Source organism: Dendrobium catenatum, unplaced genomic scaffold, assembly GCF_001605985.2.
Source record: "Dendrobium catenatum unplaced genomic scaffold, ASM160598v2 fragScaff_scaffold_917, whole genome shotgun sequence".
NCBI classification, from domain to species: domain Eukaryota; kingdom Viridiplantae; phylum Streptophyta; class Magnoliopsida; order Asparagales; family Orchidaceae; genus Dendrobium; species Dendrobium catenatum.
Window position 1 is genome coordinate 245127 of NW_021319379.1, and position 15539 is coordinate 260665.

Below are 15539 nucleotides of genomic sequence, written 5' to 3' on the forward strand. Positions count from 1 at the left end.
ATGAAACCTAAGAAGGTAAAGTAAAAAAACCTAACAATATCTTAGGGGTTGTTTGATTGCTTGAAAAAGAAATGCAGTGGTAAAAAATATATTTTTAAGTTTGGGTGATTGTAAAAAAAATGCATGAGATTTTTTTTTTTTAAAGTAAAATGAATGCAATATAAAGTGTAAAAAGGTTGCAGTCATGGTAATCGGGTAATGGCCGGTGGTGGTTGGTGCTGGCTGTCGAGCAGCGGTGGATGGCGGGTGGTTAGTGGTGGTGGCCAATGAGCAACGGTGGGCGTGTCAACCGGTAGAGGCTATGGCGGTGAGCTTGCGATGTATTTGTAAATTACTCAAATTTGAGGAATTTCAAATGCACTGGATTTGAATTAAAGGGTGAATTTATTTTACTTCAAAATTTTACTTTACATTCTTTTTACTTCAAATTAAATTCTAATATTTTCAAAATCCCTACATTTAGAATATTTTATGTCCCTTTTGCAATAAACCAAACAGCCCTTATTTAAGCCCTTTGTTACCATAAAAATCTCACAGTAAATGAAAACATGTTGGTCGTGTAGCTCTCACAAATGATATGCAATTCATAAATAATAATTATAATAAAAATACAGAAAGTTAAAAAAAAAAAAAATTAAGTGTAGGCCATCCATATCATTTAAGCCCCGTGGCATCTTATTTTCCCATTTATGCTCCCAAAAAAACAATAAAAAAAGCCTTATTAAGGTTTCGTTTGGGACGGCTTTCTTATTGTTTCTTAAAGCAGCTTTCTAGTAAAATAAATAAATTTTTTAATACTAAAACTCCGCTTTAAAAAGCAGGAAAAAAGCCGTCCGAAACGAAGCCGTCAAATCTTCATGATCTATTCCGTAAATTTAAAAGTTGCTTTAAAAAACAGTAAAAAAACCGTCTAAAAAGTTGCTTTAAAAAACAGTATCAAGCGAAACCTAAATCTTCATGAAAACTACTATAATTCAATGAAATTTAATCCTTAATTAGCATGTGTTCGAGGTGAATATGAACACTATGATTATTTTTTTGTATAAATAGATTACTATGCGTGTGAGAAGAATGCCAAGTTCTCTTCCCAAGTAACTTTATGAGCATGTTCTTCAAATGGAAGATAAAGATGTTGGACTCAGCCCAGGCCCACTAAAGATCTCTACTCATTCCAATGCCATCACGTACATAACGGCCCATAACACGTTGCTCTCCAGTGGCCATAAACACACAAGAAAGAAATCCTGTAATATTTAATAAATAATTATATTATTCTAAAATATGAAAAAAAAAAATGTTAATTCACATCTTTTAATATTTTTTAGTTTAAAAGCTCTAGTGTAAAGCAAACTTTCCTAAAATGAAATCATGAAGAAAATAATCATTCTTCTTCTAGAAGGAAAATAGTAAATGATATTTCTAAAAAATAGTAAACATTGTTATCCAAATTAAATTAAGCTTGATTTATTTTAAATTGATTGAAGTAAATCTTATCTTAATTTGATTTAGATTTAAATAAATCAAATTAAATAAAAAATTTTAGTAAAACATACCCAAAGCGGGTCAGGTTCGAATTTGGAAAATCGACCCACTTGCAAAAAAATGGGTCGGATCAAACAGTTTCGGATTTGGCCCCGTACCCGTGTGTATATATATATATATATATACTTTTGGATATAATAGAAGTCTCTATCACTATCATAAAAAAATGCTGGTCTTTCAGACATATTATGAGATTGTCCACACCAGTTGGTGAGGGCAGGAGTGCGGTACTTTTCTCCCCACTAAATTCTGTACTACTTAACCGTTTCTAAGCTTGCATTTGATACTGATGCATCAAAACTCAAAAGCATTAGGTACATTATTATTGGCCCAAGTTTTGTTTTCAAAGATGCTATCCTAAAACCTTATGGGTGAAGCAGTTAAGCGTCCAAGAATCTCTTTGAAATGATTAAACTACTAACCAATATGGTCATGATTGGCCTCATCTTCAACAGTAGCAGCTAGTGTTCTTCATCAGCATCAGCTTGCCCTTCTATCTTTGTCATGTTTATAGGTCTCCACATTATGATCCAAGGATATGTTGTTTTAGATTAGCTATTAAGTAGTTAGATCAGAAAATTCACATGTAGCTAAATATACTATAGAAGCTTTGTGGGAAGCTCTTGCAACACTTCTTATGTGAAATGCTAATTCCCCCATTATGTATGCTTACTCCTCGAGAGCATCTTCTGTGGTCATTCTTAGAGCATCTCCAACCGAAAATCTCATTTTTCACTCCAAAATGCCGTGAAACTGCAAAATGCCGTGATTCATCTCCAATCGAGCTCCATTTTTCACCCATTTGCAGGTAACGGTCGCCTCTTTTTTCCAACCGCAAGTTTGGTAGAGAGGTAAAAATGGCATAGATGAACAGTGCAACGCCAATATTGGCGTCCCACTGTTCACCTGCAGCCAAATAGCGAAAATTTTGCGGTTCGGCTGGAGCTGGCCAGGGACGCCATTTAAGCGTTTGGAGTTCGGTTGGAGATGCCCTTAGAGCTCATTCAAAGTTCTTTACATTGATGGGTATTTCAACTAGATCTTACACTAGCTAAAGCATTATTAGGAATGAATAATAAAAATATAAAATGTAGAGGGCCAAATTCTTGACCATATATGCTTTAGGATATAATAGAAACCTTATCTATATAAGAAGAAACTAATCTTCTCTTGTACATGAAATGAAATGAGATCCACCACACCACCCACATTTATGATAGGGACAAGGCATTTCTCTCCACTAAATTCAATTCAATTCAACTTTACCCATTTTTTTTAGATTTGGCATTGCATAAAAAAGTCTTTAGTGTCATTATCATTTGCCTTGTTCTAAATGTTTTGAGGCCTTCTTAGTGTCAATCTTCATTTTTCCTTCATTTTTTGTATACTCAGTGTTACATAAAGTGTTAAATTTTTTTCTTTTTTACAAGTCTTTTTGAATAAATTTTAGCAGAGTTATTATAGGTCCACTCTTTCTTTTTCGAATACTTTATAATAAATTCAATATGCTTAAATATTTCACGCTAAGGTGTCACGTTTAATTTATAGAAATAATGCTTGATAATAATTAATAATACTTGAATGTTTTCATACTTTATATGGCTATAAGAGAAGAAAAAAATTTCATATTATACATAATTGTAAGATGATTTATCCAAAACATAGGGAGGCCAAGAGCCATCCCCTAATTTTAATCTAGTAATATTACTAATTAAAAAATAATTAATCTAATAACCAATAAAAAATTTAAATTAATGCCTTTACTTACTGAAAAAATTATACTGTTTGCATACTCTTTGATCATTTTCTAACTATTCCTACTAATCAATGCTTCATCATACATTCTATAATAACTTTCATAGATCTTTGACATATAGCTTTTCTTGATACATATTGAATGAATTATCATGTTGCTTCATATACCTTCTTAAGATAAATAAATATCATATTAAGATCCTTTCTTTTTTTTTTTTATTAATCATCTTCACAAAAAATGAATATTTCTTGCATCACATGAAATGGATTTTTCAATATCCTTTATTTTTCATGCATTTGTTCAAGACATTTTATCTTTGAATAGAACTAGCAATAGCAATAAATATGATATTTTGATATAAAGAAAATATTTTATTTAGAGATGTCACAATTCAAAATCTCTCTTATTCCAATAGCAAAATCATATTCTAATCATTCAAAGGCAACATTGACAAAAGAATGCCATTTATTATCTTTCTGTTTTCCTGTTTCTTGTTTTACTTACTCCACCTTCAAGGCTTTCTTTTCCCACAAGCAAAAGCAAAGCAACAATCATTCACAGTTACAAAGCACACACAAAATAGTACAACAAAAAGACCTGAAACGCCTCAACTACTAAGCAAAGCCAAACATTTGGAGTATAGTAGAAGGGCAGCTGTGCCTGTGACCATTTCTTTATAGAAAGTAACATTTTCCAACTAATTAACACTCAGGAGTGAGTGAATGGTCCCTTGAAGAATCCCTGCAATAATCATAAACCATATGGTTCTGCTGAGCCCATCTCATGGCCATGTACTGTGTGCTGCTGAGCCCGACGCCGGTCGGAGATGCCGGCAGCGGCCGGCAGCTTGTTGCTGCATATGCCGAGCATCCGCCGATTAGAAACTTTGTCATTCTGGCAATAAAGGGTTGATAATTGTAATCTGCTTTGTATTTTCCATTCTCTGTGGCCCATGATGATGCATCCCATATGGTGCCATACACCCACATCGGACGGCGAGGAAAAGTTGCGTCATTATTTGTTGTGTATTGTCGTATCGGTATATCATCAACGAAGAATCTGAGAAGAATATAGAAATTTGGTCTTCATTTTATTTGCAGAAATAGGTGATTTGTTTCATAAAAAATGTTTCTTGTAACTTCTGATTAGCCCTGTCATACAAGCTAGAAAACATTTCCAAATGAAATTTAGGAGTTTTTCATGGCAATGATTGAGAAATAAAGTAGGAGGAGAAAAGGGTTAAGAGAATATGAGGCTTTACTCTCACTAGAAACAAATAGATTTCTTTTGATTTATGTGAAACAGGTAAGGAGAAGTCTGTATTGATTTATTTTGTCTGAACATGTGTGATGTAATGCTGATTGCTGCTGCTATCAACAAGAACAAGAAGACAAGAAAATTAAAAAGACAAGGGTCCCATTTTAGTTGTCAATTCTAAATAAATTTGTACCATTAACAACATATAATTAGCCTTCCACTGGTAGAGTAACACATGTTCATGAATAAGGTGGAACGGCTTTCTTATTACTTCTTAAAGCGGCTTTTTTAGTACAAAATTTTAATTTTTTTGTACTAAAAAGCCACTTTAAGAAGCCGAAAGGAAGCCGTCCCAAACTAGGCCTAAATTTATATCAAATCAATGTGCACATCTGTTAACTTTGTGATCTTTTTAGATCAACTGATGGAAGATTACTCACATGATCTCTTCAGGATTCCACAGGATTGCATAATTGTGGAAATCAGCTGTTGGATCAAACCAAAGGTGGAATCTCATCTCCCTCCCAATAATCCTTCCATCACCACTCCCCATAACATAAACATTTGTCTGCAAAGTGTATGGCTTGCCTGGTATGGTCCCCAGAAATTCAATGTCCACCTCATCATGATATCCAGGGTGAGCTTCATTATTTGAAAGCTGTATTCGGCAGAAAAAGAAAGATTTACTTTACTTTTATTTGCATAGTAATTTTTTTAAAGAAGATTCAGGCTTCGTTTGAGACGGCTTTTTTATTGTTTCTTAAAGCAACTTAGAAAGTTGTTTTAAGAAACAGGAAAAAAGCCGTCCCAAACGAAACCTCACTCACATAGAATGCTGTGTTGACTCCAGCAGTGTAGCCGCTCTGGAGCTTAACTGAAACAGCGAAGTAGCCGCTTTGATAGGGGTCTTTCGATTTGAATCCACTTCCTATATTGATCAAAATTCAGAACATGATTTAGAAGAAAGGGTGGAGTAATTCAAAATGTATGAAATTTTACCTGAGTATTTATCAAGCCAGATTGTGATTGAGGATTGATCCTGAGAGACTGTTTGATGCTGAGGTTCCCATAAGCTGTTATATCCTTGATAAAAGCTAAGTGGACTTAGTTTAGTGCTTGGGTAGTATCCAGGAGAAGGCTGAGAATTGACAAGAAGGAGAAAAGGAAAGAAGAGGAAGAGAGGAAGGAGGGCCATGCAAGATAGGGTGAGTGGAGGTGGTTGCAGAGTTTTAATGGTGGGAGAAGACTGAATATTGTACCTTTAGAGCTAAAGGGTGTGGATTTAAATAGGAAGAAAGGAGGTCCCATTAGCAGAAGAAGGGCCTAGATGATGAAGCAGAGAAGCCTGTGGGGTTGATGCAGTACTAATAGTCATTACAGACAAAGAAGAGTAATTGAAGAAGGAAACATTGGAGAGGTTTTTAGTTGGTTTAACAGACTTAGAAAGTGCATTATTGAATGTCTTTATCTTATTAGCTTAATTTGTGAAGCTGAATGAATATGGTATTGCTGCTTGATTTGCTGTTTGCTTTAGAGGTAGCTTAATTCTATTTCTTATCACAATCTAAATTTAAAAAAGAAAAAAATTATTCACTGAGGACAATTTTAGTTAGAAAAGAGGACAATTCTTCTGGATTTGGAAGATAATAATTTCTTTACATTTTGCAGGAGAGATAAATATCTTGAAATATGATAATAATTATGTAATTTACTCATAAATTTGTTGCATTATGGAGTAAAATTTGATTAAGATGTCTTAATCAAAATTTTCTTTTGATTTAATGCAATTTTGATCAGCATTAAAATCTGATAAACTTCTTCTAAACTAATTGTTGAATAAGAAAATTGTAGCTATTTCCCAATTTAATGCTTGTTGCTTTCTATTTTTTTCTTGAAAACTGATAGGATCATAGATGTTTATGTTCCCTTTTGTTTTTATATATTATTTATTAATTTTAATTTTATTTTATTTATATTTTGACATGAAAAATCTTGTGTTCTCTGTGTGTGAGCTAGTTATACGTACAACGTTAAGACGCAGAATTAAATCTCTATCGCCGCGTATTTTCTAGTCCGCAACAAAAAGTACAATATTTTTATTTGTATTGAATACAGAGCCTTGCATTGGGTACCCATACCCAAACCCACCCATGCACATACCAGTATGGGTATACCCATTGCCTTGTGGGTGTCAGTACTCAACGTCGGGGGATAAATCGATTTACATTATTAATCATCGTATATCTTATCTTACTGAAATCTCCACTATGTAGTGTGCAGCACTTAACCACATTGCGACTACGGTAAATTCTGATATATGGCTTGAAAGTTTGCAATCAAAGCAAAGGGCAATAAGCCTCAAGGCCATCAGTCTGTATAGCAAACTGCGTTCAAAGAGCATGGAAAGTGGGTGGGTATATATGAGCACGGCATCCTGAAAGTCACCATGGGTGGGCATGGGTACCAAAAGCGTACCCAACCAGGACCCCATGTAGGACTTTGATTGAATATTGAATAAGTTATATACAACAATGATAACGGTCATCGACGACTATTTATTATGATTATTTTAAAATAGTATAAAAATGATAAAATTATTTTAAATATTTTCTAAAAATAATTGGATTTATTTTTAAAAATAACCCCTAAGAGACCCTAAGAGTCCCAAATCATCCAAATTTATAAATTGTCATAAGCAATAATTATTTGCATATGTTGATTATCTTCCTCATGTGGTGGTTATCATGGAGAATGATTTGGATCAGAGTCTGAGAACCTCATCATGGTTTCTACTAGTTAAAATGTCTATCTCATGCTGATGTATGTACTTCAATAACTGTACATAACAAATAGGTGATTATTATTTTTGGGAGTTTATATTTGAGTAATGCTAAAGTTTTTAAAAAAATTATTATTATTAATACATCATCAAATATCGTCTTGATCGGATGCGCAATCTAAAAAGGGCTACATAGACTCCACAGATCGATCACTGCACGCCTTTTTTTTCCCTCAATCTTGATCATCACCATATATAAAAGTTTGATATACATATATATTAATGCCGAACGAAGAAGAATTATGTTAAATTTATAGCTTGCATTGATAACCCTAATTTACAAATAGTATCAAGGGTACAAATGAGTCAACTGGAGCTCGAGTCACCCTTGAATTGAGCTTGATTAATTAATCGAGTTTGAGCTCGAGCTCGAGATTTATTCTACGAACACGATCTAGCTAGTTTGCAATGAAAGAGTGAAAATGATTATTATTCAAGTAATTATTATAATAAAGTGAGATATAATTCTCAAAGTCATGAATGCCAATATATTTTCGGTATATTTAAATGTACTGGCTCATGAGTTAACGAGTCGAGTCAGGGCTGACTCAAGACTTGTTACCTCATCAAGCTCGAGCCGGCTCATGAGTCAGCTTGACTGACTTACATCCCTAGATAATATGAACCGCTTCGAAAAAATATGTCTGTTATATCCTTCATGAAATTAATACGAAGTAAATAAATAAATAAAATCATCAAATAATTATGGAAATGAAAATGATATCACAACCTCTTTTTGGAGAAACCCTCCTCACATCATCAATGCCCAACCCCTTACCCTAAGGCCAAGAACAAGCCATTTTATAAAATACTATATAAACCTTTAAATATTATTTAATTGACCTATAATTTTGGTTTGAATTGTAAATAATTATATTACAATCTCCCTCTTTTGTTTGATTTCTTTCGACTACTTAAATTCTCATCAAGTTGGGCGAGCCGTCGTCGTCTTCATGACATTGGAAACGTACGTCCTTTTACGGCCGACAGTTTTGCAAAGCTTAAAAATAATAGTGTAATTTTTTGTAATTAATAAAAATGAGAAGGATGAAATTGAAAATATTATTAGGGTTTTCAAGGCATGTGAAGATTTGCAAAGGCTGGCGTATACGCTTAACGAAATAATTATGAAGAAATGATGGGGCCCAATTGGAAAATCATATTGAAAAATGGAAAATATTCATTAATTGGCCCTTTTTTCAATGGAAAGTAATTACTTCTGTTGACATGAAACGCTTACTCTATTAAGTTTATATATTTTTGTATAATTATTTTACATATCAATTTATTATTATCACTAAAAAAATAAGTAATTTTTGGTAAAATCGCTGATGAAATCAATGTGGATGAAAATTTTGATTTATTTTAAAAAAAATTTCTTGTGAAGCAAAAAACAAAAGAAAATGTACTAGATGATTCTAAAAATAGTTGCGATTGCACTCTAAAGCTTCGTTTGGAACAACTTTCTCATTGATTTCTAAAACAGCTTTTAGTACAAAAAATTATAATTCAAAAAAATTTTCAACTAAAACATCGTTTTAGATCAATATTAAGAAAGTTGTCCCTAACAAATCCTAAGTTTGGCTGTCAGCCAATCTTGCACGCTATGTCGATCCAACAACAAAGAGATAGAACAATTAGGGCGCTACAGGGGAATGATGGAGAAATATATAAGGCCGAACAAAAATTGGGGGGAAATTAAGAAGGAAATAATTTGGCAATTAACAATCACCTTTGATTTTTTTTTTCACCGCCGTTTTTCATTAGAAATAATTTAATTAATTTTTGATAATTTTTTTGAACAAATAATTTATATTTATTGAAAAAAAAATCAACAAAAATACTTTTTTTTTCCTTTCATAAAGTGAATTTATGAAAGAATTTAGTTCAAGTGAGTTTTTTTTTTTTAATTTATTATTTTTTTAAGAGGAGTATTGCATAAAAATTGATTGATTAATAGTAATATTATAATAATTTAAAAATAAATTTAATGAATAGAATTTTCATTCAAATTTAAGTATGCTTAGGGTTTGGTTGTGTGAGTTTATTTAGTATAATAATCAAGCTTTGTACCTAATTTGTTTAATTATTTTAAATATTTAATAAATACTTAATCACATAATTAAGCTTGGGATTTGTTTAATTATTTCACATGGCTATTGTTAGCATGCATACTTATTCTTTGGATTAGTTTGAAAGCTTATAGTTTGGTTTTGGGAGTGTAGAGCCTAAGTACTCTATGAGTTGAATTTAGTGTATTAGAAGATGATTCAATGAGAAAAATGTCACAACCATGTTGAAGTATTGAATTTCATTATTTAATTTCATATTTAAATAAAGTAGATAGGTATTAATTTAAATTATTTATATTTAATTTTAAATCACAAAGTTTAATTTCTAAGAGTTTGTTCGGTATGATTGCAGCTTTTATAAAGCTGATTTTGAAGTTGCTTTAGGTAAAACAACTTAGTTACTCTTTCTATCATAATTTTTTTTTTAAAATAATGAAACAATGGCAAAAAAAAAAAATTATGGATGCTATCTGAAAAAAAAGACCCGATAAAGCTATCTTAAACAGACCCTAAGTAATTATGTTCATGATAGATTTAATATATGAATTATTTTATTATGTACAGAAAAATATTATGTGGATGAGGTAAGGTTATGAGGTTCATGATTGAGCGACTTGACTTCCATTTTGATAATAGGAGTTTGAGCATACTTCCTATTAACTTCTAAAAACGTAGATTACGTTTAAAAAATTTCATGAAAAAGGGCGGTGTCTCAGTAGTTGCGAGATTTTTCTCATCCGATGAAACTCATGCTCGAGCACATCCTAACACATATAATTTAATTTAAATCATAATTAAGGGTGTGTTTTAAAAATCCGTCTCACTGCTACTACTTTTATGTACTTTTCATAATTTTTTTTTTGATGAGATGTTATTTTTTTATAATCAGAATTGCTAATATCAGATAACTTTAAAAAACAAAAGTTCAACATAAAAAAATACATTTTTATAATTTTCATACTAAATTCGCTAAGTATTCTCACTGCGCGGCCCGCGCGCAACCAGCGCAGCAGCAGGCACATGGGCGGCAACGCGAGCAGGTACGTGCGTTGCGATACGTGCATGATTAGATAGCAATAATGAAACAAGTTGAGCTTTAAAAACTTATTTATATATATATATGATTATAATATGAATTTAAAGGTACAAGCCGACAATATTCGCCTATGTGATTTTAAATTACTATATATATCATTTAATATTATATCTTAGATAAATTTAATGATTGTAAATTTTTTTTCTAATTTAATTTATTTCAGTATTTTTTATATAAATATTTTCAGACAAATTATGAACTGTAGAGATGTTCTTTATATGTCAAATCAGCCATTGGAGCCCTCCACATTTTTTTTTTATTTAGGCAAATGTTCTATTTATACCATTATATTTTACGCATACTAGATCATGGCTGTTTCATAATCCAATTTATTACGGGCTAGAAAATTCGCAGCAGTAGAATAAGCGTGTTTTGAATCTTAATTTTGTGCGAATATTTACGAGAAAAATATGAAAATGTGAAAAACTATGAGTTCGAATCAATCATGCGCGCATTTTGCTTGAACGCTGTGGTTGAGTGACAACTTACAACGGCCTGACAGCATTGCTAGGGCAACTGTGTTTTGACCAGGGGTGTTAATATTTGACACGACCTGAAAATTCGACATGAACTCGACTTGAAAATTCCGAGTTAGGGTTAACTCGGACCCTAAACGGGTCGGGTTCAACAAATCGACACGTTTCAAAAAACGGATCAGGTTTGGGTTGACCCACAAACCCGAAATTGATCTGTTTTTACCCGAAAACCAATTTTTGACACGAGAACCTTAGATTGACCCGTTTTGACCCAAAAATCGGAGATTGACTTATTTTTTTACCCGAAAGCTAGCAATTTTTTGGCCTGGACCCGAAGCGGGTTGGATTCGGATCTAAAAAATAGACCCGTTTGTAAAAAACGAGTCAGGTTTGGGTTAACCGGAACCCGACCCATAACCCGAAATTAACACCTCTAAATAGTGACGGTTCGACTACAATCAAATAACCATGCTTAAACAATAGAGATTAGGCAGCCATGATATGAAGATGACGGTCGAGTAACAGCAGTCAGGTGGTGGTCTGATGGCGGTATCGGGCGGTGAAGGATTGATGGCAATGGTTAAGGGTAATTTGATTTAGTTATAGACCTACCAAGAAGATAAGGCTTTATAATGGAAGTTGTCGGCAAGGAACTGTTTCTTCGTCAATGTTCCATTTTAGGAGATAGGAAGAAGTGAAGCTCAACTGCCGCCGTTCAACAAGTTGAGCTTTTTTTTATGTTTGGTGATATATAATGTGTGGGCCCAAGCAATATTTTCATTGGATGTAAGTGATTTGGCTTAAGTGTGCGCACATTTTGTGCTTGTTTGGACTCATTATTATGCCTTCTTTTTAGGTGAAAATATTACGCTCGGATGTCGTTCGGACGTAATTTAGGATTCAACACGTCATTTTTTTATTGTGTATCGATACTGTATACTGGATGATGTGGCGCATCCTAATTCGCCTCTAAACGATCTGATTACTGCACGTAATAATTTTTCTCTTTTTAGTGGATTGCATTGATTTGTTTGCTAAGTTTTAGGGTATAAAATAGTAAGAAAGATATTAAGTTGTTCCAAACAGATCCTTAATTTTCAAAGTCTACTTCTCATCATTAAATTTTCTAAAAAGTAACGATATAATAATAGCTAACCGAATATGTTCAGCAGTCTGAATAAAAGAAAATAGAGAGAAAGATGTCCCAAATTAGGGGCACATCCACATTTATATAAAATCTCAAAACTATGGAGCATAACATCATTACTTTTATGAAAAGTAAAATGTAAACTTGGATCAATATTTTCTTATCATTGACACATTCACTTCATAAAATAAATGATTTTATTAGAGAATTCTGGTAGTGTAACAAATCAAATTCTTAGACAACGAGATATTGTCTGTTTCAACCTAATGATTTTACAGTTTTCTCAACTTGGTATAACTTCTTATGAGGTCACTTATCTTAACCTCTTAGGAGTGCTCTGATACTCTGATACGTGCACATTTCGATTTAGATGAGTTTCTACTGAAAGTCTAGCTATTATGCTCTTATCAATTTTAGAATCATCTACCAGACAAATTGGAGCACTTCCCATTTTTCAATTGTATGTTGTTATGATACCATTCATAACAATTCAAACTCTCAACTATCGAGATAATGTCCACTTTGATCTAATAGCTTTACGATTTTGATCTATTGGTGTAACTTCATAGGAGGTCATCGATCCGAAGAGTGCTCATATACAAGTACACTTAATTTTGAAATTTCTAAGAAATTGTAACCAGTATACCAAAAGATATACATTTTAAAATTTTAATTTTAATTCTTAAAGGAGTTCACATACAAAATGATCATACATTTTTATTTCATAAAAGAACTATGTCAGTGATAACTCAAATTTTTTATTTAATTTATTTGAGATGAGCTTCCAAAAGTTAATTAGCAATAATAAATTATCTATATTAGGGGTGTCAATATTTGACATGACTTGAAACTCGACTAGGATATATCTGACCTAAAAATTTTGGGTTCGGGCCAACTCGTTTGACATATAGGTCGGGTTCTAGTTCAGAAAGTCGACCCATTTCAAAAGTCAGGTCTGGTTCGGGTTGAGCCGGAAACCCAAAAATGACATGGATTGACCAGTTTAACCCGCCTGCCGCCGCCTCTTCCACCGCCTCTTCTGCGATGGTTTAACCAGACTGTACGTCGAGCCATCTAGACTAGCCACACGACTTGCACCCGCATCGGCCCTAGCCCTAGGCCAACCATCCTCCGGCCACCTGCACAGCTTGCACCTCGCCGCGCTCTACGCCTCTGCCAGGCTCCCTCACACGCAACTGGATATGAGCTTCTTTTGTGTTCACGGGTCGGGTTGGGTCAACCCAGCAACCCATGTGGGTTGGGGTTGGGTCCGGGTTGAATTTCTTGGCCCATTTGTAAAAATGGGTTGGGTTAGGTCAAACCAGTTTAAACTCAGGTCAGTCCAAGTTTGACCCGAACCTAACCCGCATACCTATTTTGACACCCCCTATCTATAATGAGATTCCTTGTGATCCATAATAAATAAAATAAAATGATAAATCACATTATATAAAAATTCAATATTGATTTTTTTTTTTTCAATAAAAAGGCTATTGTTTTCACTAATAGAAAAATGGCGCCATCATGAAGAATTATGATATTTTTATGGGCAAGACCATGTCAATTTATTTAGGCATATTCACTAATAATAGTGAGAGCCGTGTAGGACTTTTAGTCTATGCTATTGAATATTGATACATGAAAAAATCTTTGATAATTATGTTTGGAGCAACTAAATGCACATGTAAATATTGCAATAATTGTTGTAAGATGCGTGAAATAAAGGAATTACCCTTTGTCATGCAAGGAAAGGATAATGATAGCATCTAGAGATAAATAAATGGAAAGTATGGGTCCTAATTATAAATATACAAATTTTTATCCCAATATATAAGATAGATATTGTAAAAAAAAAAATTGCATAGGTGTCACAATCTTTTATTTTTCTTACCTTATTGTGGACTAGAACTTGTTATTTTTTGATGTAAGGAATTTATTCGTATGTGGAGCCATAATTTATTGTGGATTAGAATTTGTTACATTTTGATGTAAAGAATTTATTGGTATGTGGAGACCTAAATGAAGAGGTATTTATGAAATATTATCTGCAATATAGTAAAACTTTAATGTTCTAAAATATGACAGGAAGGTTTGGTTTGCGATAGTTTTTTTTTTTATTTTATAAAGCAATTTTTTAATATATAGTTTCAAATAATAATAAAAAAAAAACACATAAAATGAGTTTTTAATGTTTTTTTTAAAGTAAAAAAGTGTATTATTTATGTTTATGTTTGTGCATGCATGACATGACACTCATGCATGACTCATTATGAAAAATAGGGGTTTATGTTGACCAATTTAATAAATGAGTCGAGTTCGGATTTGAAATTCTAACTCGTTTATTAAATGAGTCGGCATAAATTGACACACGAATCCAATTTTGACTCGAAAGTGACTTGTTTAAAATTTTTCTCAAATTCCTTTATATGTTTGTATGTTCTTCTTATTTTTATTGATTAATCTAAACTTTATGGTTGAATAATTATAATTTTTTTAAATCACAATATGTTATTCAGTTGGGTTTGATTCTTGGTTGCCGACAAGACGGGTTTGGTCTATGGGGGGCAATTGCCTAAAAATTCTTGTAATAAAGACTAAAAAATAAATGAAAATGAGTAAATTACCTAAAAAAATCATATAAATAAATTTTTTAAAATGTTTTGAGGGGGGGGGGCAATTGCCCCCCCTAAGGCTGTAACAGTTCCGCCCTTGGATTTAGGTTGACCAATTTAATAAATTAGTCGAATTCGGATTTCAAATTCTAACTCGTTTATTAAATGGGTCGGCATAAATTGACACGCGAATCCAATTTTGACTCGTAAGTGACTTGTTTAAAATTTTTCTTAAATTCTTTTATCTGTTTGTATGATCTTCTTATTTTTTATCGATTAATCTAAACTTTATGGTTGAATAATTATAATTTTTTAAAATTACAATATGTTATTCAGTTGGGTTTGATTCTTGGATGCCGACAAGACGGGTTTGGTCTATCTTTTTGACCCGATTTATTGAATGGGGTCAAATTCAGGTTGGGTAAATTTTGATTCGAACCTAAACATTTCCCTTTAATCCATTTTGGCATCCTAAATGATTTGCCAACTTTTTAAGAAATAAAATCGGATCGATTCTCATTCGACCTGAACCAATACTGCATTGAGTCCAAGTCTACCTAATTCGGTCCACGAATTCCCAAAACCACTACCGAACTGTTAGGCAGCTCATTTTGGCCTATTTGTTGAGAGTTTTGATTATCAATTAAGAAGTTTTGAGTTCGATCTTTGGTTATATAATGTGTGCGTAAATTTAACTTAATTATTCTAAATATTTTTTTTTTAAATCACAACAGTACCAGCA

General features: G+C 32.6%; 1 protein-coding gene across 1 annotated transcript; it reads right to left on the reverse strand.

Moving 5' to 3' along the window:
• Window positions 1-3701: 3701 nt before the first annotated feature.
• On the reverse strand, window positions 3702-6000 carry LOC110114652 (probable xyloglucan endotransglucosylase/hydrolase protein 32). The gene is made up of 4 exons (XM_020847598.2): window positions 5555-6000; window positions 5383-5483; window positions 4996-5213; window positions 3702-4357 (listed from the first exon to the last, which is right to left on the reverse strand). The coding sequence occupies exons 1-4, from the start codon at window positions 5748-5750 to the stop codon at window positions 4000-4002; spliced, it is 873 nt and encodes a 290-aa protein (XP_020703257.1). The 5' UTR covers window positions 5751-6000; the 3' UTR covers window positions 3702-3999.
• Between the last annotated feature and the right edge of the window lie 9539 nt (window positions 6001-15539).

Bases quoted from the DNA above. Each gene is read 5' to 3' on its own strand.
- LOC110114652 (XM_020847598.2), bottom strand. From the start codon at position 5,750: ATGGCCCTCCTTCCTCTCTTCCTCTTCTTTCCTTTTCTCCTTCTTGTC. The intron at 5,484-5,554 runs GTAAAATTTCAT...TGATCAATATAG, and splicing joins CTGGCTTGATAAATACTCAG to GAAGTGGATTCAAATCGAAA. The intron at 4,358-4,995 runs GTGAGTAATCTT...TATTCTTCTCAG, and splicing joins TGGAATCCTGAAGAGATCAT to ATTCTTCGTTGATGATATAC.